The 21062-nt window shown below is 37.6% G+C and overlaps 1 protein-coding gene and 1 non-coding gene across 3 annotated transcripts; both read right to left on the bottom strand.

Moving 5' to 3' along the window:
* Positions 1-6698: 6698 nt before the first annotated feature.
* TMX1 (thioredoxin related transmembrane protein 1) lies at positions 6699-20471 on the bottom strand. Of its 2 annotated transcripts, XM_004285596.3 has the most exons (8): positions 20181-20471; positions 17027-17142; positions 15640-15685; positions 13709-13837; positions 11465-11510; positions 11265-11366; positions 11083-11149; positions 6699-8427 (listed from the first exon to the last, which is right to left on the bottom strand). In XM_004285596.3, the coding sequence occupies exons 1-8, from the start codon at positions 20426-20428 to the stop codon at positions 8246-8248; spliced, it is 936 nt and encodes a 311-aa protein (XP_004285644.1). In that variant the 5' UTR covers positions 20429-20471; the 3' UTR covers positions 6699-8245. The 2 variants fall into 2 exon arrangements, with proteins under 2 accessions (XP_004285644.1, XP_033272142.1); XM_033416251.2 differs by lacking the exon at positions 11265-11366 and having other exon boundaries at positions 20181-20420.
* On the bottom strand, positions 16775-16909 carry LOC117198699 (small nucleolar RNA SNORA70). Its single transcript, XR_004479918.1, has one exon. It is a non-coding gene; the product is annotated as a small nucleolar RNA SNORA70 (small nucleolar RNA).
* Positions 20472-21062: the final 591 nt, after the last annotated feature.

Genomic DNA, 21062 nt, shown 5'->3' with positions numbered 1-21062 from the left:
AAAGCAGTTCTAAGAGGGAGGTTTACAGCAATACAATCCTACTTTAAGAAACAGGAAACATATCAAATAAACAACCTAACCTTGCACCTAAAGCAATTAGAGAAAGAAGAACAAGAAAACCCCAAAGTTAGCAGAAGGAAAGAAATCATAAAGATCAGATCAGAAATAAATGAAAAAGAAATGAAGGAAACGAGAGCAAAGATCAATAAAACTAAAAGCTGGTTCTTTGAGAAGATAAACAAAATTGATAAACCATTAGCCAGACTCATCAAGAAAAAAAGGGAGAAGACTCAAATCAACAGAATTAGAAATGAAAAAGGAGAAGTAACAACTGACACTGCAGAAATACAAAAGGTCATGAGAGATTACTACAAGCAACTATATGCCAATAAAATGGACAACCTGGAAGAAATGGACAAATTCTTAGAAATGCACAACCTGCCAAGACTGAATCAGGAAGAAATAGAAAATATGAACAGACCAATCACAAGCACTGAAATTGAAACTGTGATTTAAAATCTTCCAACAAACAAAAGCCCAGGAACACATGGCTTCACAGGCGAATTCTATCAAACATTTAGAGATGAGCTAACACCTATCCTTCTGAAACTCTTCCAAGATATAGCAGAGGGAGGAACACTCCCAAAGTCTCTCTACGAGCCCACCATCACCCTGATACCAAAACCAGACAAGGATGTCACAAAGAAAGAAAACTACAGGCCAGTATCACTGATGAACATAGAGCAAAAATCCTCAACAAAATACTAGCAAACAGAATCCAACAGCACATTAAACAGATCATATACCATGATCAAGTGGGGTTTATTCCAATAATGCAAGGATTCTTCAATATACGCAAATCAATCAATGTGTTACACCATATTAACAAATTGAAGGAGAAAAACCATATGATCATCTCAATAGATGCAGAGAAAGCTTTTGACAATATTCAACACCATTTATGATAAAAACCCTGCAGAAAGTAGGCATAGAGGGAACTTTCCTCAACATAATAAAGGTCATATATGACAAACCCACAGCCAACATCGTCCTCAATGGTGAAAAACTGAAAGCATTTCCACTAAGAGCAGGAACAAGACAAGGTTGCCCACTCTCACCACTCTTATTCAACATAGTTTTGGAAGTTTTAGCCACAGCAATCAGAGAAGAAAAAGAAATAAAAGGAATCCAAATCAGAAAAGAAGAAGTAAAGCTGTCACTGTTTGCAGATGACATGATGCTATACATAGAGAATCCTAAAGATGCTACCAGAAAACTACTAGAGCTAATCAATGAATTTGGTAAAGTAGCAGGATACAAAATTAATGCACAGAAATCTCTGGCATTCCTATACACTAATGATGAAAAATCTGAAAGTGAAATCAAGAAAACACTCCCATTTACCATTGCAACAAAAAGAATAAAATATCTAGGAATAAACCTACCTAAGGAGACAAAAGACCTGTATGCAGAAAATTATGACACTGATGAAAGAAATTAAAGATGATACAAATAGATGGAGAGATATACCATGTTCTTGGATTGGAAGAATCAACATTGTGAAAATGACTCTACTACCCAAAGCAATCTACAGATTCAATGCAATCCCTATCAAGCTACCACTGGCATTTTTCACAGAATTAGAACAAAAAATTTCACAATTTGCATGGAAACACAAAAGACCCCGAAGAGCCAAAGCAATCTTGAGAACGAAAAATGGAGCTGAAGGAATCAGGCTCCCTGACTTCAGACTATACTACAAAGCTACAGTAATCAAGACAGTATGGTACTGGCACAAAAGCAGAAAGATAGATCAATGGAACAGCATAGAAAGCCCAGAGATAAACCCACGCACATATGGTCACCTTATCTTTGATAAAGGAGGCAGGAATGTACAGTGGAGAAAGGACAGCCTCTTCAGTAAGTGGTGCTGGGAAAACTGGACAGGTACATATAAAAGTATGAGATTAGATCACTCCCTAACACCATACACAAAAATAAGCTCAAAATGGATTAAAGACCTAAATGTAAGGCCAGAAACTATCAAACTCTTAGAGGAAAACATACGCAGAACACTCTATGACATAAATCACAGCAAGATCCTTTTTGACCCACCTCCTAGAGAAATGGAAATAAAAACAAAAATAAACAAATGGGACCTAATGAAACTTAAAAGCTTTTGCACAGCAAAGGAAACCATAAACAAGACCAAAAGACAACCTCAGAATGGGAGAAAATATCTGCAAATGAAGCAACTGACAAAGGATTATTCTCCAAAATTTATAAGCAGCTCATGAAGCTCAATAACAAAAAAACAAACGACCCAATCCAAAAATGGGCAGGAGACCTAAATAGACATTTCTCCAAAGAAGATATACAGACTGCCAACAAACACATGAAAGAATGCTCAGCATCATTAATCATTAGAGAAATGCAAATCCAAACTACAATGAGATATCATCTCACACCAGTCAGAATGGCCATCATCAAAAAATCTAGAAACAATAAATGCTGGAGAGGGTGTGGAGAAAAGGGAACCCTCTTGCACTGTTGGTGGGAATGTAAATTGATACAGCCACTGTGGAGAACAGTATGGAGGTTCCTTAAAAAACTACAAATAGAACTACCATATGACCCAGCAATCCCACTACTGGGCATATACCCTGAGAAAACCATAATTCAAAGAGTCATGCACCAAAATGTTCATTGCAGCTCTATTTACAATAGCCCGGAGATGGAAACAACCTAAGTGTCCATCATCGGATGAATGGATAAAGAAGATGTGGCACATATATACAATGGAATATTACTCACCCATAAAAAGAAACGAAATTGAGCTATTTGTAATGAGGTGGATAGACCTAGAATCTGTCATACAGAGTGAAGTAAGTCAGAAAGAGAAAGACAAATACCGTATGCTAACACATATATATGGAATTTAAGAAAAAAAAATGTCATGAAGAACCTAGGGGTAAGACAGGAATAAAGACACAGACCTACTAGAGAATGGATTTGAGGATATGGGGAGGGGGAAGGGTAAGCTGTGACAAAGCGAGAGAGTGGCATGGACATATATACACTAACAAATGTAAGGTAGATAGCTAGTGGGAAGCAGCCGCATAGCACAGGGAGATCAGCTCGGTGCTTTGTGACTGCCTGGAGAGGTGGGATAGGGAGGGTGGGAGGGAGGGAGATGCAAGAGGGAAGAGATATGGGAACATATGTATATGTATAACTGATTCACTTTGTTATAAAGCAGAAACTAACACACCATTGTAAAGCAATTATACTCCAATAAAGATGTAAAAAAAAAATGTAATCATACTCTTTGCATGTCTGCAAAAAAACCCTTCAAAAATAGCTCAAATTACAATGCAAGTTACATAGTCTATTAAGCAGTAGGGCTATTCAACTGAAATCCCCTTTCATAAACATTAGATTAAGCAACATTCCATATTGAGCTGTTTGCACGTGCTAAGTTATAACTGGCATTTTCACATACATTATCTCATTTAATCTTGACAATAAACAAAAAATAAACTAAAAAAAAAATCCCACATATTTCAGAAGACATAAACATACCTCAGCCTTTACTTCCTCCTCAAAGGGGACAAAATGGCAAAATAATTCTTCCTTACCACCTTCAAATTTACACTGCTCCCGTTCTCAGGAGAAGACTCAAGTTACTGTCAAAAGGACATGTAAGATTTTGCATACTAAACACAAAATCCACATAAAATAGGATTTAAACTTGCCCCTAGTAAGCGAGGATGGAGTCAAGCTTCCCCTGAAGCACAGGGCTGCAAAGAAATGCAGAACTTAAAATCTGGGTTCTGGTGTGAATGATGACATCAGTGCTTACCATGAGAGTAAAGGCAGAAGAGTTTTTCTTTTCCTGCTCCCCCATCTCAGTAGATTGAGGACCCAAGTGAGTTCCTAGTGACACTCACACAGCTTACTGTCAACATTAATAGCTTTACTATTTGACTGTCTTCCTTCACAAGGAATTAATATTCTAGGAAACTTGCCCAGGAAGCTGAAGTTACAAATAACTTTAATGTTCAAGAATTTCCCCAGTCATTTATCTGAACACTAGACTACTCAACTTTCCCTCATTTCATAAATATGAAAATCAGTGTCCAGAGAGGCGGCAGTTGCATTCCTGGTCAGGGGTGGAGACAAGATTTGAAGCCAGGTCCCTTGACCTCTGCCCAGAAGTCTCCCCCCAACACTACACTTCGTATCAAACTAACAATAAGTTCCAGGCCCCAAAGAGTTGACAGTCAGCTTTTCGAGACAACAGATGAGAGCAATGTTTATCTTGTTGAAGGTAGAGAACCTCAGAAATCACTTTACTCACAAATCGAGGCCTAGAGATGTATTGTGGTTGCTCCATGTCCGTTAATTGGTATAATAAATGCGAGAAGAAATATTACAAGATAGTATATGATTTAACTGCCAGAGAATGGTAAAAACCCACAAAATAGTTTCTTTCTGAAATAAATGACTGTGGGCCAGAAAGGACTCACAGGATTTGAGCTGACTCTTGAAGCAACAGATGGAATGAGGCAGGCTCAGAGAACAACAGTTCATTTGTTAAAGTAGTTTCAGGAACACTAGTTGGGTTGGGGCTGGAAAGATAGGGTTAAGAGCATTTACAATTTCCAACCAAGTATACACTTGATTCTGTGGAAACAGAAAGACTAAAGTTTAGAGAAGGTTTCTTAGGAATGCCTTGGTAGCAATATGTTGAAACTTCCTAAGTACTTACTTGAGTTGATACATTCTAACCCACTAGCAACCTTCTTTCTACTACATGCTTTAGTAAAGCACTGAAGCTTAGGAAGTTTAAAAAAACACTTAATTACTTAAGTTATTCTTCCAAGTGAAGTATCAGATAGTTTCAAGGAATTTAAAACATAACTCTCTCAATTATGCTTAGATTTAAAAGAAGTTTCAGATAAATCAAACCTCTATTTGCTCAACTGACTTCTTATATTTTCATTTTCAGGATACAACCAGTCTGAGTTGTGATACTACAATGGGAACAGGCTTATAAGTAGTGTCACACATAGCCACATGGGTAAAAAGGAAGGACAGCTGATTTCATTAATGGCCACAATACAGTACTGATATTATCACCATTTGTAATGAATGAATCAAAACTAAAAAATCATTAAAGGAGAAGGAACATTTTAGATGTTTAGTTCAAGTATGTAACTGAATCTTACTACTTATAGAGTATCAAAGTTCCAATTTAAACTTATGTTTTTCTAATTTCAATGGCTCTAAAACAGGTGCAAAAGTTGCTGGATATGAAATACCAACATATCTAAATCTACAAGTAGGATATTCAATTTAAAATTTACTTTTAGAATTACACAATTATACTCAGTATGACCACTCATTTAAATTCCAACCCAAAACAATTATGATTAATAAAATACCCACATCAAAAGTAATTTGTCAATCATACCTCAGTAAAGCTTGGGAAAAAAAATTATCGAAAGAATTCTAACTTAAATTATGCAATGAATCAGAATATCCTAGGTAACTTTAAAATGAGTTAAAATGTTCATTCAAAAATGTTTATCTAATCACAAGTCCAGTACTATGCCTTTTTATGCATCGGGCTCAATAAGAACACAACTGACTAGAGAGAAAACTGCTTTCAAAAGCATCATTTATGGTAATAACCTCGATTCTTTATGCAGTACCCAAAACACAAGACTGCAAGTACTGAATTCTGGTATTTCTGAATATATTTGTTGCAATATCTGATAAGAGTGAAATTTTTAAATTTATATTGTAATTTCATATATAAATTGTTAAATCTGCAGTACTCGTGCTGAAAAAAAAAAAGCATGATTTGAAATCTTGTGGTTTCTGATTGTACCTATTTCTGCCCTAGCTCTCTGAGCCTGTTCACATGTAATGCTCAGATATCACATACTGTAGTCAGACTAAATGAATTATTACAGGAAAAGAGCACAGCTCCAATACTCAATGAATGAAGAATGTTCCCCATGGAACCTTCATTCAAACTACTGTCAGTCTTGCTCATTTAAGTATTTAGGCAATACGTGGTAGAATACTGCATTTTCTAGTGGAGTGACCAGATTTCAATACTTTAGTGCTGGAGCTGAATGACTGAGGCATCCTGGGGAGCAGCGTTCTCCAGGATGCTGATATTGCACCTTATTCCCTCCTAGATGATCTGTTGCTAAGCTGCCATGTGGAGCCCCTTTAAACCAATGCAGAAACAAAAGGGGTCTGTTAAAGGTAAAATGATCCCAATATAGTTTCTGTAAGCCTCTGGTGTGACAGAAAATTGATTATTCAGTTGTCTACAGTGACAATCCTGAAGACACACAAGATCACCTCTTTTCTGAAATATCAAGTCTCTACATGTTCAGCCTACTTGTAATCTTCTGTATATATTGTTTTTAATCACTTAAAAACTTAAAACTATATTGTCATGTATACTACAAGACTAGACAAATAGAACGCTTAATTAACGAGAAGCATTTCTCTGTCATCTCAAGTGACAGAAACAGATGTGTATGACTCTAGCCTTTTGATTACACATATCAAGTATATACACAGTGACACAAATATTCACTTGAACACTGTAAAATGCAAATTAATTAAGCATCGTTAAATATGCAACTAGAAATCACACTTGCCTTCAGCTTCAGTGAAGTGCTTAGAAAAGTTTATTTTGTGCTTAGATTATTTTTCTAAAGCATCACAAAATTACACATCCAAACTCTTCAATGGTAGAATATTTAATATTCTGAAGGAGAGGCCTTTAAAGAAAACTGTTGTACATTATGATATTGTAAGTCTAATGGATTCACACAGCAGCAGAACCTAGATGAAAGGGGACATTACAGAAATTGTCTATTACCATAATGGAGAGGTGATCCATTCTAAATATTTATGCTTTTTCCCCTTCTTGTAGCTAACACAGTTTTCTACTGCTGCCGCACACATCCGCCCACCCCCTCTTTTGCTGTAAGGTGAAAACTCTTCAACTCTTCAAGGAGTAAAAATATATTAAATGTCCCACCTTGCTGATACCCACCTGTGAAATAACACACAACAGAAAGTACAGTAGAATACGGAGTCTGTCTTTTCAAAAACATAAGCCTTTTATGAGTTTAAGACATCAGGCATACATTGACTTTGTAAAATCAATTAAGAACTTTCTGTATGAGGACAAATATACATTGAAAACATACACTACAAGATGCTTTTTCCTGAGTAGAATGCTAACTTTATATCAAATTAAGCTTCTGTGAATTTTCAAAATGTAAAATACCAAGGCTTTTCCACAAAATCAAGTAAAAATCAGGAATGTTCACCTTCACATCCAAAAAAAGTTCAAGTAGAGGTTCAACAAGAATGATGTAAAATCTGAAACAAGTAGCCAAGATTTTAAATTATCAGTAGATGCTCTTCACTTTTAAGGATTCCTCAGTAAACTTCAGTTTGAAACAATTTATTAAAACATGAAAAACATTTCCAGGAAATTATCCAATTTGGAAAATGAAAAATGTAACTCATGGTAAGAAAAATACAAATCATACACTGAACAGAGGAGAACAAAAAGGCAACCAACCTTTTATAGGAATCAAGACAACATCATGGGCTTATAAAATCTTCCTAAACATATCCTGTATTATCATATGTAGAAAACTGTAACTAGAGTAAGGTAGCTTTTATTTGTTGCATACTCTAAAGCTATGACTAAATTTTGGAATTTACCTCTAAAAGGACCTCACAGTTGTCACTGAAATACACATTTCTTGAGACAATGGGCAAAGTTCCCATTTATGGGAAATATGTTCTTTTTTTCACACAGTGAAACTGAGAAAAATTATATCAAATGAGAAATCTTTTTCTCTAAAGTAATCTCCTTAAATACCTCAATAATGCAATACTTGGGAAATGTAATTTTTCAACTCAGACTTGAAAAGGTTATTATGAAACAAACATACAGAAATCTTATTGCTTGGCACCAGATTTTTCAAAAATTAAACTACTGTTTGAACCACCATACTGTTCTCAAATCCTGATTTTTCAAATAATGCTACTTTTATTTTCTGAAGGTAGACTGTTCAACCTAATGACAATCTAGACTGAACCCTGCAATGTACAAGCAAGTCACAGTTCACTTCAAACCAAAAGAAATGATCAATCTTCTGTTTTTGTCAAAATCATATGAATATACTTGTACAAATTAACTAGATTTATCTGTGGCCAATGAAGGAGCCACAGAACGTTGTCTTATGGCATTTTGTGCAAACTCTGTGTTTATTCCTTCTTTGCTTTCAGGTTCCTCTTCTGAAACATCTTCTTCATCAGCCTCTTGTTCTTCCTCCACTTTTTTCAGAGGTTGAGAAGATTCTAGTAATAATTTTTCTTAAAGATAAAAACCAGAAATGTTCTTTTGTTGATGTATTAGAGTTGTGTTAAGAGTACAATCAAGACACAATTCATATGCCCATAAATTGCTTTCGCACTTATTTATCAATCATGTTTGGATTTCCAAAAGGAAAAAGCTATCTTCAAGAACAAGTGATACTGTAAAAATAACTGGTTTGGAAGATCCATTTTACTTACCAAATTCATTCTTATTATCCACCTATTCATAAACTGAACTGAAATTAATGAACCAGAATTAATGCTGTGCATATTGTTGTAAGAAAACAGACTGCATTAAATATAACTATCTTATATTAACTTGCTATTAAATCTTCTAGCTAAGAAGTATACTAAGACAAACTTCAATACCACCCTTGTTTCAGCTCCCAGGAGAACAGTAATCAGACACTTAAGTTGAAGGCTATTTTCCTAGCCATGTTTTTTTCAAGTGGTTTCGTAAAGATGCTTCCACTTCTCCACATATGTAATTTTATTAAGGTGTAATTACAAATAATATAAGATACATATCTTAAGTATACAGCTCAATTAATTTTTTAATATACACACACACACACATATACCCCCCCTCCCTTTGTTAATAGGGACTGTTGCTAGTTAACTTAAACTTAGAACACACACTTAGAGATCCAGAACACAGAATTTGGCCAATAAGCTTTTCTCTGTTCAGTGATCCGAGACCGTCCCTAATCCTAGGCAACCCGGAATGGAGCGGGAAGAACACGGGGGTGCAAGGTAGAAGAAATTACGGGAAGGAATTACCGTAAAGTGGACAATCTGTTGTTTGGTCTGTCTAGCATCCCTTTTCCTGTTGGGTTACCCCTTCCCTATGCTACATCCCAGGTGGCTGTGGTGGACACAAACGACAGTTTAGAGCAGTGGTTCTCCATCAGGGGTGATTCTGCCTCCTAGGGAACACTTGGCTATGTCTGAAGATATTTTTGGTTGCTACAACAGAGAGGGGTGGTGCTACTGGCAACCAGGGGGATGCTGCTGAAAATTCAATAATGTACAAAAGACAGTTCATCACGATTAAGAATTATCCAGCCCAAAAGACCAATAGTGTCAAGGTTGAGAAACCCTGGTTTACAGTGACTGTTCCAAAAAGTGAGCCCTCTATACAAGTGGAATACACCAGAATTTTTCCAAAAGATAGGTGAGTACAGGGAGAAGTATATTTCCTTCTTACTCTGGGATTATGAGCTATAGCTTTCTATAGTCATTCTATTCTCAGGACTAAAAAGAGCCCAAAATGGAGCAAGCAAAGTTTTAGAGAACTGAGCAATTCAGAAACATAAAAACATTTGAGCCCCAGGATCCAATCAACTCTGCCCTCAGGCTTCCTGACTATGTGAACCAATAAATTCTGATTTTGCTTAAAGTTAGACTCAGTTGGATCTTTTCCTAGCAACTCAAAATCTAAGCCAAACACACATAATGGAAAACAACTCAAAAAAATCCTGTAGCCTTCTGTAGAAGGGGTAATATCACATTAAAGTATGGATTAGTATCAGCTGTGTCACAGATTACTTGAGACAAATCTGTTATTAGGTTTAAGGTTTTTCAAGCAAAATAAATATAAAAGGTACATTCACTGACTTAATTGTCTTTTAAGTAATCTGTGCTTATTATATTTTTTCCTACAGGTCAGTGACCCTTGGTGGATAAAATTATTCCCTCCCCTACCTGTGTTCTTCTTAGCATCAATGCAACTATCTAAGAAATTTTTTAAAAACCCTATCAGTTGTTCGACAGACAAGGAATACTGTAAATGCAATCTCCACTGATTTCATTTCAGGAGTTCTGACCTCAGTTTAAGTCCTAAGTCACGAAATACAACAGAAATGTCAGGCCAAAAGTCTGGTTTAGGTTCTACTCTCAGCTCTGTCATTTCTGTGTGAACTTGGAAACACAGTTCATCTCTCTCAGCTTTAGTTTCCTCAACCACAAAATGGGAAGAGTATCACTTATGCAGTCTACTTAAAGAGCTGCTGAAAAGCAAATGGGACGACAGAAAGTGAAAGCTCTTTACAAACAGCAAATAAGAGGGCCTTCATAACAGTATGATTTTCAAGATTAAAAATAAATGATTGGTAGGTAATCCTATTAAGATAAACAGAAGTGAATATTCTAATTCTATAAACCCATCGTGTAGTAAAATACAATGGCAATGAGAATCCTCAAGCAGCTACAGGATTTGCTTTTCCCAATAACCTAACAGAAAAACTCAGACTTGACCAGCATACAAAGAAAAAGCTTCAAATGTGGTCACTATACCAATGAAAAGACTTCAAGAGTGGAATATATTCAACTTTTTTTGACCCAAGTATATTCAAATGGATCCATGAATATCATGGAATTTTCAAACAAATTGACATCAGGTCAATGGTTATCAAATATCTATAAGTTATATGCAGTGTTAAAATTCTCCACACTGTAAAAACCAAAAAACAAACTATGTTTCTAAATCCAATGGGCTGTCATTCTTACATGAAATATACATCCCTCTTCCCCCACCACTCCATATTTAGAAACCTAAGCTAGAAAGGCAACCTGTTTTATGTGTGATTGTGTTTATTACAGAAATCAATGGGATTATAGTGAATAAAAATAAACATTTAAAAATATACTTACTGGAAGGGTATGGCTGTGGTCTGCACCTTTTTGAAGGACAAAGGCAATCTGCCACAAATATCATGCACTGCAAAAATAAACAGAAGAAGTATGAATGTACAATATAAAGCCAGTGAAACTATATTGAATTATGAAATTCTAAAATATTTTTCTTCCCAGTACTCTGAAAATGAAGTGCTTACAAGTCCTAATAATAGTCCCGAAAGCAGAGTTGCTAAAGCAAACACTGTATATGATCCCCAAACCGGTAATCCAAGGTCTTCAATAAAATAGTTATGGTAAGTCTAAAATCAAAAGAAAAAAATAAACTAAAAACATGGTCATTTCTTAAAAAGTGACAGTGTCAAAATGTTTAAAATAGAAATAAAATTTTAGCCCATACCCTGATCCACATAGACAGCTGAAAGAGTGCTGACATACTACTCATCCTAAAATAAAGAGACAAGTGAAAAACTGAATCAGATACACAGCTTTGAAGTAGAATACATGTGTGTTACCTATATCTTCTATTTTTCACTCTATAACTTCCCCAACACAACAGATTTTATTGCTGATGTTACTCAAGATTAGTGATACATCAGTGATTTCAAGCCCATAATAAGAAGGCTTATTAATGGAAATTAACAGTTTCTGAATTTTTGCCACTATGTGATATCCTCATAAACAAAACACTTGATCATTTTTTTTTTCCTTTTCTCCTATTGTTTTGACTATAACCTTTCACCTGATGATTTCTCCAATATACTTTGAGTACAGGTTACAAGCTCTATGGAACAAACTGGTTTGAAGTTAGGCACACTGTAAGCAAATGGCAACTCTTATTCACCCTTAAAATCTTCCAAAGAAGTAGAGAAGGGAGCCTGAAGGAAGACTGGGAGCACTTGCTGAGTTGATCCTTCCCACCTAAGAATTACCCTCCTTTTGTATTAAAATTAAACTTACAACAGCATTAGTTTGATATAGTTTAATGATATACAAAATAATCACACAAGAAATAAATGCTAAGTTACCATATAAGTAAAACGGTAAAAGTAAAAAGAACAATTTTCACATAATTAAACCCAAGTAGCTTTGATGGGCAGTTAGAAAAGAGGCCTGCTCCAAAACTTAGCTTTGTGGGTTCCCTCTAGCAGAAGTGGGGCCACTTACACATAAACTAATTCACACACAAGCCAGAGGTCCTGCATGCAGGATGGCCTAATCCAATCACTGATCGCTGGGTGAATGAACCTGCCAAGCTGACCCTGGGAGCGCCTCTTACTCAGTCTACCAATAAAAAAGGTATGGACTGCTGTCCGGAGGAGTCAGCGGAGACTTACAAGCGACCCCCACTTCCTCGACCAGAGAGGGGAAGAATCATTTATGACATGAGATTTCAAACAAAAATCAGTTACATTTTCAGTCCAACACAGACAGGTACATTAACCATGTTGCTTCTGTTCTTTAAAACACAAAATAGGAATAGGAACAAGGAACTGAAACATGAATCACTGTGTTGTCTCACTGTAGTCTGTGCTGATTAGATTCTATCAGGAAGAGCAGGTGCCTTATTTGGGTTGGGCATGGTGGCTCAGTGGGGGAATTCTGACAGTTCAATTCAGAGGTGTAAGGAAAAGGTCCTAAAGATGAACTTTCTTTTTCAAAATACTGCTTAGGGATGATCATGCCCCCACTCCCAGATCCAGAGCATTATCGCTTACACTCTCCATCCTCCAAAGGCAAGTGTGGTAAGAGGACAGGAAGAGACAGCTTAGCCACACCAGGATGAGCCCATGGTGGCCTCAGCAAAACTCAGTATTCCCAGAGGTCTCTCAAAGGACCCGTGAGGCCTTGCTCCCCAAGAAAGATTCAGAAAATGTGCTAGTTATGCCCAATCCTACTGCTCCATAGCAAGCTGCTCTGGAGAAATGTACCCTCTACCTACATATAAAGCTCAGTGGTTAGTCATGTCATTAGGCTCATTGTTCATCCATACTATTCGTACAAAAAGCTATCAGACAGGTGGAATAATTCAATCACACTAAATCAAGAACTTAAATCTAAAGGTAGCATGAGTAGGCATATGGTTGAGGCTTCTCATCCAAATGCTAAGCTCAAATGATAGGGACTTCCCTGGTGGTCCAGTGGTTAAAACTCCACACTCCCAATGCAGGGGCCCTGGATTTGATCCCTGGTCAGGGAACTAGATCCCGTGTGCCACAACTAAGAGCCCATATGCCTCAACTAAAGATGCCACACACCGCAACTAAGACCTGGCACAGCCAAAAAAATAAATATTTAAAAAAACAAAACCAAAAACAAACAAAAAACCCCTCAAATGATAGTTTTACCTGTTGTATCGCTCACACTCTTAGGGGGATTTATTAGTTTTTGATGATACAAATGACCATATTTACAGAACTAAAATATTCCTAAAAAGACTTAATTCTATAGAAAGCCTCCTTCTACATTAACAAGGATCACAGTATCCACTGGACTTAGAAGATAAAGTCAAACTGAAAATATCACATAGTAAATCTGAACATATGAGTCCTAGAATTAAAACTAAGTAAATATGCTTTATTTACATGAAATATATGTCCCAATTAATCCTGAAATAAATAAGAGAAAAACCCCTCATACTTACAAAACAGAACCTGGACCAACCCATGATGAAACAGGTTCAATACTCTTCCACTCTTTTTCACTTATAAAGTTTATGAAGTCCTTCTTAGTCCTTGGGCCCTGATAGCGCCTAAATTCACCATTTTTACAACTAAAGATCACAAGTAAATATTAATCAGCACCAAATAAATAAACTTTGTTTTGCTATTTCTATAACCCCATTTTACAATCAATCCTAATCTTCAAAATCATCAGCAATGCAGAAGTAGCAAATTACACTAATTACCTACCCTTGACATCTTAGCCCCAAATTTAATTAAACACTGAGGTTATACTTTTAAACAATCGTAAGTCTTAAGACTGTTATTGTTACTCTTCCAAATAATAAAACTATGAAACACAGTAAGTAATTATATGTCAATTATGTCTCAATAAAAAACTGGGGAGAAAAAGAAATGCAGTACGTAGATATATCTCAGAAAATCACTTTTAAGCCACAATACACACATTAAAGAGATGACTTCATGAAAAAGCAGTTAGAATCACGTCTGACATTTATTATTTATTAGCTATTGTTAAAGAACTTTCACAGCCATCATGGTTTAAGTCGCTGGAGGCATCTGATGCAGTGACATTCGGCTTTGCGTTCTTCCTGACACCCACCTCCTCCTTCCCATTCCTAATGCATGGAGCTCTGTCATAGGATCGTAAGTGCTCTCCCTGTTCCCACATCTTCACCATTTCTAAATTACCTTAAATAATACTGCCAGTCTAACTCTGCTCAATTAACACTTCAATTTTTATCACTTTAAGCGCAAAAACTTTCCATAGCTCCCCACTACCTACAGTAAGATCAGAGGATCCTTTATCCACCCAGAGCCAAAGACAACAGGAAGTCCCCACTCAAAAACCCAAAGTTTTGCGGAGAAAATGACATTTGAGCTGTTTTTGAAGGATAGGTAGGATTTCAGCAGGCAGAAATTAGGGGAATGAGCATGATAAACCACGTTACTAAAAGAAAAAGGCAGGAAATTCCAGAAAATTTCAGGGGGTGTTAAGACAAGGGGGAGACTGACTAGCCAGTTAAGGGGCATGTGGAGAAAAGGACTGAGTAAAAACGGAGAGAAGCACTTACAGAGACAAAGAGACATTTAAACATATACAAAGGGAGTCGTGGCAAATAAAAAGGTACAGGGAAACAGATACAAACATGAAAAAAAGACAAGTAAAATCAAGATACACACAGAACCGCCGACTTCTTGTTTGTGTAACTTTTAAGTGAAGGAGAGAAGTGCCTCCTGGCATTCAACCCACCAGCTAGATGAACATTAAGGTTCAGGGCAGATACAGAGATTTAAGATTTCTTATGGCCAGTTCAGAAGATAAAGACAAACTAAAAAACCTGACACTGAACACTACATAATCTTGTTTATTCTGACTTAACAACCATTTCACCTACCACTGTCCCCAAGGCTGAGCTACAGCACTTTCTAATAGCTAATGTTCGAACATACCATGATCCTAATTATAACTGTTTATGAGACTGTTCTCAGGATGGAATGCTTACTCTGCACTCTTGAAAATGCTACCTCCAAAGTTGAGTTTAAACCGCATATTCTCCAGGAACCAGTCCAAAGCAGCGATTTTTTTCCCTTACCAAATTTCCTACAGTACTTACCACAACTCTGCGCTCATAATCACTTACTAGCTGAATGGTATCACACCATTTCTCGTGCACATCATCTTCTAAAACAATTACAAATCTTTGGGATCACAGATTGTTTCATGCATCATTCATCTATCTAAAGGCACCTAGAATAGCACTAAGCAAAGTAAGCCTTCTAGTAAACTTATTGAATATAATGCTCTTTAAACATGATCTAGGCTGGAGGTCTACTATTCTGATTACACTATGATGCATCTTTCATAACTACAGAATCTTCAAATACTTACTGATAAACTGTAGGAAGAGCACTTATGATAAATCGTCCGCTTAGTCCTACAAATGATAAAGAAAGATTAGAAATAAATACAAGAAAGAACACACAGCAGGTTTTATATGGGCCAATCACTTACCACTTAAAAGCTTACTCTGAATTACTTGAATACTAATAGGCAAAGAATATGAAATTATACCTAAAAATAGTTGAGCTCTGTAATATAAACAATGAAAGAAATTCCAATTACGTACTTAAAGCAACTGAAAAAAAACTCTACTATACATTATCTCCATTTAAAAGTATGTAAAATCTGAATATTGAAGACATTTGTGAATATATATGTATAAACATTTGGTCAATTATACTACTATAAGATTACTAGCTGAGTCATGGGACAGCACAATATAACTGCGGTCTTAGGTCTACAATCAAATGAAACTGCATTTGATAATCAAAAAGCAAACACAGAGTTTCTAAGGTATTGTTAAAAATGGAAAATATTATGAATCTTCCAAAAGGTGGGCAATAACAGCATCAGCTAACATTATCAACCATGTGTTAAACACTAAAATAACTAAGAACCAATCTATGACTCAGTTTTATGATCTGTAAAACGGGGATACTATCTATCCCACAACGTTGTATAAGGACTACATAATAAATGCAAAACACTTGGAGCAGTACCTGTTACAGTAAGTGCTCACCAAATATTAGCGATTATTACCATTTGGGATGGGGTAGAATCAAGAATCCAGGTTTACTGTGACCAAGAACAGGTAAGAAGCAGCATCTGTAAGGGCAGGGCCTGACACTTCTCCAGCGGGCCAAGTCAGGAGGCCACAACCATGAGGGCTTTGTAATTAACAGCCAATGTTCTCAAATCACAGTTAAAGGATTAAATTTGAAATCCAATTGCAGAGATTTAGACGACTCACACAGGGAATGTGACCCTGACTCTACAAAAGAACCTCAACCACATGCTCCTTATTCTGAAGCTTGGTACAGATGCAAATGCTGGGTTAACCAATGTCCACCTGAGCCACAATGTTCTAGGGCTTCTCACAGACGTCTTACATACTAGTCTGGGGCCTGAGATGCAAAGGAAAAAAGATCACAGGCAGTTATGTGAGGGAACAGTGGGGGGAGGGAGATGTCTCCAAGGTCCCTTAGAGCAATAGAGAAAAGAAGTAAGCTGCCATACCCAACCAGGGAATCCACTTTCTGCGGCACTTCACACTGAGCCCCCATCAGGGAGGTGGGTAAGTCAGCCTAACCAGCTGAAGACAGTTCTGTTTTTAAAAACTAGTGAAAGGTAGAGTTAAGATCATGCAATGTGGAAAACAGACCAACAGATCATCCCAATCTGCAACGAAACAAAATTAACCAAAGACTTACAGTACCTGGCTGCTCTGTGACATCTACTTTTGCAACATTAACCTCAAGATCTTCTCCCCATTCGGCAAAACTTTCCCATTCTGGTTGAAGATTCTGACAAGCAGGACACCATGGAGCATAACTAAGAAATAGTTTTTAAAAAAGTTAAACACTCTAATATGATCATATTGGGATAAAAATTCTAAAATGTGTAACTTGTGAAGAATATTTTATACTAAAAACAAGATAGCAAAGTGGTTAATTTTGTGAAGATGAAAAGGTTTTAAGTGTGAGTCGAACACTCTGGAAATCAAGAACTATGAATTGATAATGCTAATCACAGAAAAGTAATTCTGAGAATAAGTTTTTAAGACACAAGGCCTTTTTCAAGTGCAAAACAGCTCTTTAAAAACCTTTGGGGGCTTCCCTGGTGGCGCAGTGGCTGAGAGTCCGCCTGCCGATGCAAGGAACATGGGTTCAGGGGACACGGGTTCGTGCCCCAGTCCGGGAAGATCCCACATGCCGCGGAGCGGCTAGGCTCGTGAGCCATGGCCGCTGAGCCTGCACATCCGGAGCCTGTGCTCTGCAACGGGAGAGGCCACAACAGCGAGAGGCCCGCGTACAGCAAAAAAAAAAAAAAAAAAAAAAAATCTTTGGATTTCTCTTATTATAAGGTGGGCAGAAAGCTCAAAGCCAAATTTGGAGTTCATCAGTTTTAACAATGGTATGTGCAGGAGTCACAAGTGCCAAGGTGCTAGTAAAAAAAGAGGAAGCACCCACGGCTGTGGTGAACAGGAAACACGTGCCTCATCTTAAGGAAGGAAACACTACATAGCTTGACAGGTCCAGGACTGCTGGCCCAGTGCAGCAGGCTATTCCAATTTAAAAAGAGCTGAAAATCTGCATTTTTATGTAAAAATGCTACCTCAAAACTTAACCCAGACACAAACACTAGGCAGGCCAAATGAAATTCTCTGCCCAGACCTTGGTCAATCTCGGGTTTATAAATCTGTGGCCAAGCATATTAGCATTTTAATTACTCTTCTGGTATTCATTCTTAAACGGCCCTGAATCTTTCCTAGGATTTGATTTTTCCCATTTTATTGTATATTATCTCATAATTTACCTCAGTTTTTTTTAATGGAACCAGGAAGAATAAAGCCTATACCTGTTAAACACAAGAGTACAGTTTCTGTACTTCATTCTATTTTCTTGACTTATTTTATGAAAATAAAATTCCTAAAAGTAATATGCATTGTGGAACAAGACTAGTACCATACACAAAAGCCAAAGTCCATAACAATAAATTGAATTACAATGAAAATATCTCTGTAACATAACTCCTGATCAGGGCAGATTTAATGCAGATAACTAACTTGTAGTAAGAGCTGACTATCATTAGAAATACTAGATCCTTTTTCAAGTTTCTTTTGTTTCTTCGGTGCTTTTTAGAGACAACTTCATATTCAGTAGGCTAGGGGAAAAAATACTACGGTATGCTCTTAATTTCATACAGATGCTCTAATTCAAATCCCCAAATACTTCACTTCTGACTGCTGTATTGATATAGTTTGATCAAATGAGTTAATAAAAATCTCCTTGAGTAATACTTGATTTAATTTGCATAAAAGTTCATAATCACAATTGTTCAACACATTATTTATGAAACTTTGAATATTTTATGGGCACTATCTAAAACAAGGTACTGAGGACAATGAAACCCAAATGCTGTCCCTGGTTATATGTCCTCTCCCCTGCACCTTCAATGGTGCCTGAAAATTCATTTCACTGAGTTACAGATTATATGCATACTATATAAACATTTCCCCTATTGTATCCTGCAAATAGATGTTCTATGCCTTGTTTGACTTTATGACTCAGGAGTTACTGATGTGACCTTGTGGGTTCTCCCTTGGGGATGTCCACCTCCACCTCCCTCCTTAACTGGCAACCCAACCACCCAGAAAAACACCCGCCTGAACCCTGTTAAGGAAGGGAGTTATTCTAACAACATCTACATGTCTACTCTGTGTTAGTTTCTGGAGACAAAAAGAAAGCCACTATGGCAATACCTGGATATATTAATTAAAGCTTTTAGATATGTCTCTCATCTGTAAAATGCGGGAAATAATACCTATCTTATAGAATTTGTAAAGAATTAAATATGATAACATATGTAAAGAGCTTAGAAGTGTTTAGTACAGTTAACAGTCAGTAATGGTGTTTTTTACTAATGAATAATGACTAGTACCACTAATAATACTGCCACCACGGTCACCACCACCACCAATTTAGTGACTAAAGCAAAGGCAGACAGTTTATTATCTACCGATGCAGAAGGGACGTTATTATAACGGAATCACCACAGACACATGGTTTTATCTGAACAATAAGTGACGAACTGACGCTCTTTTAAGAGTTTATAATCACACTCATACATTAATTTTTTTAATGCAATACCATTTAGAGAGGCATAAGAGTAATAACCCAAAACATTCAGTACTTTGCAAAAACACACACCCAAAAGAAAAATGAAACGTGGGCAAAGAAAAAACAACAAATGATAAAGGGAACGCAGATGTTTAAATAACGCAACTTGAATTTACTTGGAATTTACAATAAAAATATGCCTAATCCATAAAATAACATTTAAAATAAACTAAAAGAGTCTCAAATTCTAACACTGTAAGTGGACTACTTTTTAAGGATAATGAGACAAAAAGAGAGGAGAGGTTCACTCAGTTTCCTCCTTTGTAGAGTTTGGTGAAATAAGTCTGTTAAGTCTGTGAAGACTCATTCCAAAATGAATAATTGTATAGGAACTAGACAGACCAACCACCCTCAACCCCAAAGCCATGAAGCAAAAGAATTCAAAGCTGAAAGTAACCTCACAGGCGCACCTCAGTCCTAGCAACCGAACTAGGGTGCACACTTTAGAAGAAACTTAACAGAGTATCCCCTGGTCAGAAACGAGGAGGGGGTGGGACCACGGCTGCGGAGGATCCCAAGAGGAGTTAGGGGATCGCGAGGAGTCGGGGGCTCCCGCCCCGCGCCTCAGAGTCGCAGTCCCGGGTAGTCTGGGACTCGCATGAGACGAACGGGGATGAAATCGGGGATCCAGAATTGGAACTAGGACCCCGGCCCACCGAGGGGGCCCCGAGACCACCGCCCCGCACTCACAATTCTATCATCCACTCTCCTTCCAGCAACTCTCTCCAGTTCTCGTCCGTGATGATCCGCACGTCGCTCCGCCGCCCGTGGGTCCAGGGAGCCCCCCAAAGCAACAGCAGCAGCACTGCCACGGGGATCCTGAGACTCCCGGAGGGCGCCATGTCGGCCGCTCGCCCACCCACAACGAGCGCGGCAGCCCTCACTTCGCGAAGCTGCTCCGCACTTCCGCCCGCGCGGGCTGATCGGCTCGTGCGCATGAGCGCGGCGGCGCTCGCGCGCGCGCGCGCGCGCCTTAAGAACTCTCAATGCGCATGACGAAGCCAGGTCCTAGTGGGTTGGTGGAGCAGAAAAAAAGGGAGCGCTCCTGTTCCCTAGTGCGCATGACAGAAAAGGGGTCTCTCGTCCTGTCTTCTGCTACGCTCTAAACCATTTTGGAGGAAGAGTGAACGGAGGGCGTGGTATAGAAAGGGGGGCGGGACTTCGGAGAGGAACGGCTTAAAAATTTGCCTCAGGATTTTGGCGCCGAATGATTGGCATTTATACTTAACGAAGGCAGTGGGTAAGTTTACACTAAAGCAGTTTCCAGTTAAATGCCCGTCAGAGTTTTCTTTTGTTTCCTTTGAAAATTTTTGTTGGGAAGCTAATGGATGTTTATGAGTCCGAATATTGGTTTACTTCTGGGGGATTACAGACTGTAAAGGGGTACAAGAGAACCTTACGGGTTCACTTTGTATTCTGTATCTTGGTCTGAACAATGCTTACACAGGTCATACCTAAAAAACCATTGAGACTGTATAGCTCAGGGAACTCAGTGCTCTGTGGTGACTTAAATGGGAAGGAAATCCAAAAAAAGAGGGGATATATGTATACTTATAGCTGATTCACTTTGCT

This window comes from Orcinus orca, chromosome 2 (genome assembly GCF_937001465.1).
Source record: "Orcinus orca chromosome 2, mOrcOrc1.1, whole genome shotgun sequence".
In the NCBI taxonomy this organism is placed as follows: Eukaryota; Metazoa; Chordata; class Mammalia; order Artiodactyla; family Delphinidae; genus Orcinus; species Orcinus orca.
The sequence above is the reverse complement of the archived record's forward strand: the minus strand, read 5'-3'. Positions and strand labels throughout refer to the sequence as shown.

Bases quoted from the DNA above. Each gene is read 5' to 3' on its own strand.
- TMX1 (XM_004285596.3), bottom strand. From the start codon at position 20,428: ATGCGCACGAGCCGATCAGCCCGCGCGGGCGGAAGTGCGGAGCAGCTT. The intron at 15,686-17,026 runs GTACTGTAAGTC...TATCATTTGTAG, and splicing joins AGATGTCACAGAGCAGCCAG to GACTAAGCGGACGATTTATC. The intron at 11,511-13,708 runs GTAAGTATGAGG...TCTTTATTTTAG, and splicing joins GTTGGTCCAGGTTCTGTTTT to GATGAGTAGTATGTCAGCAC.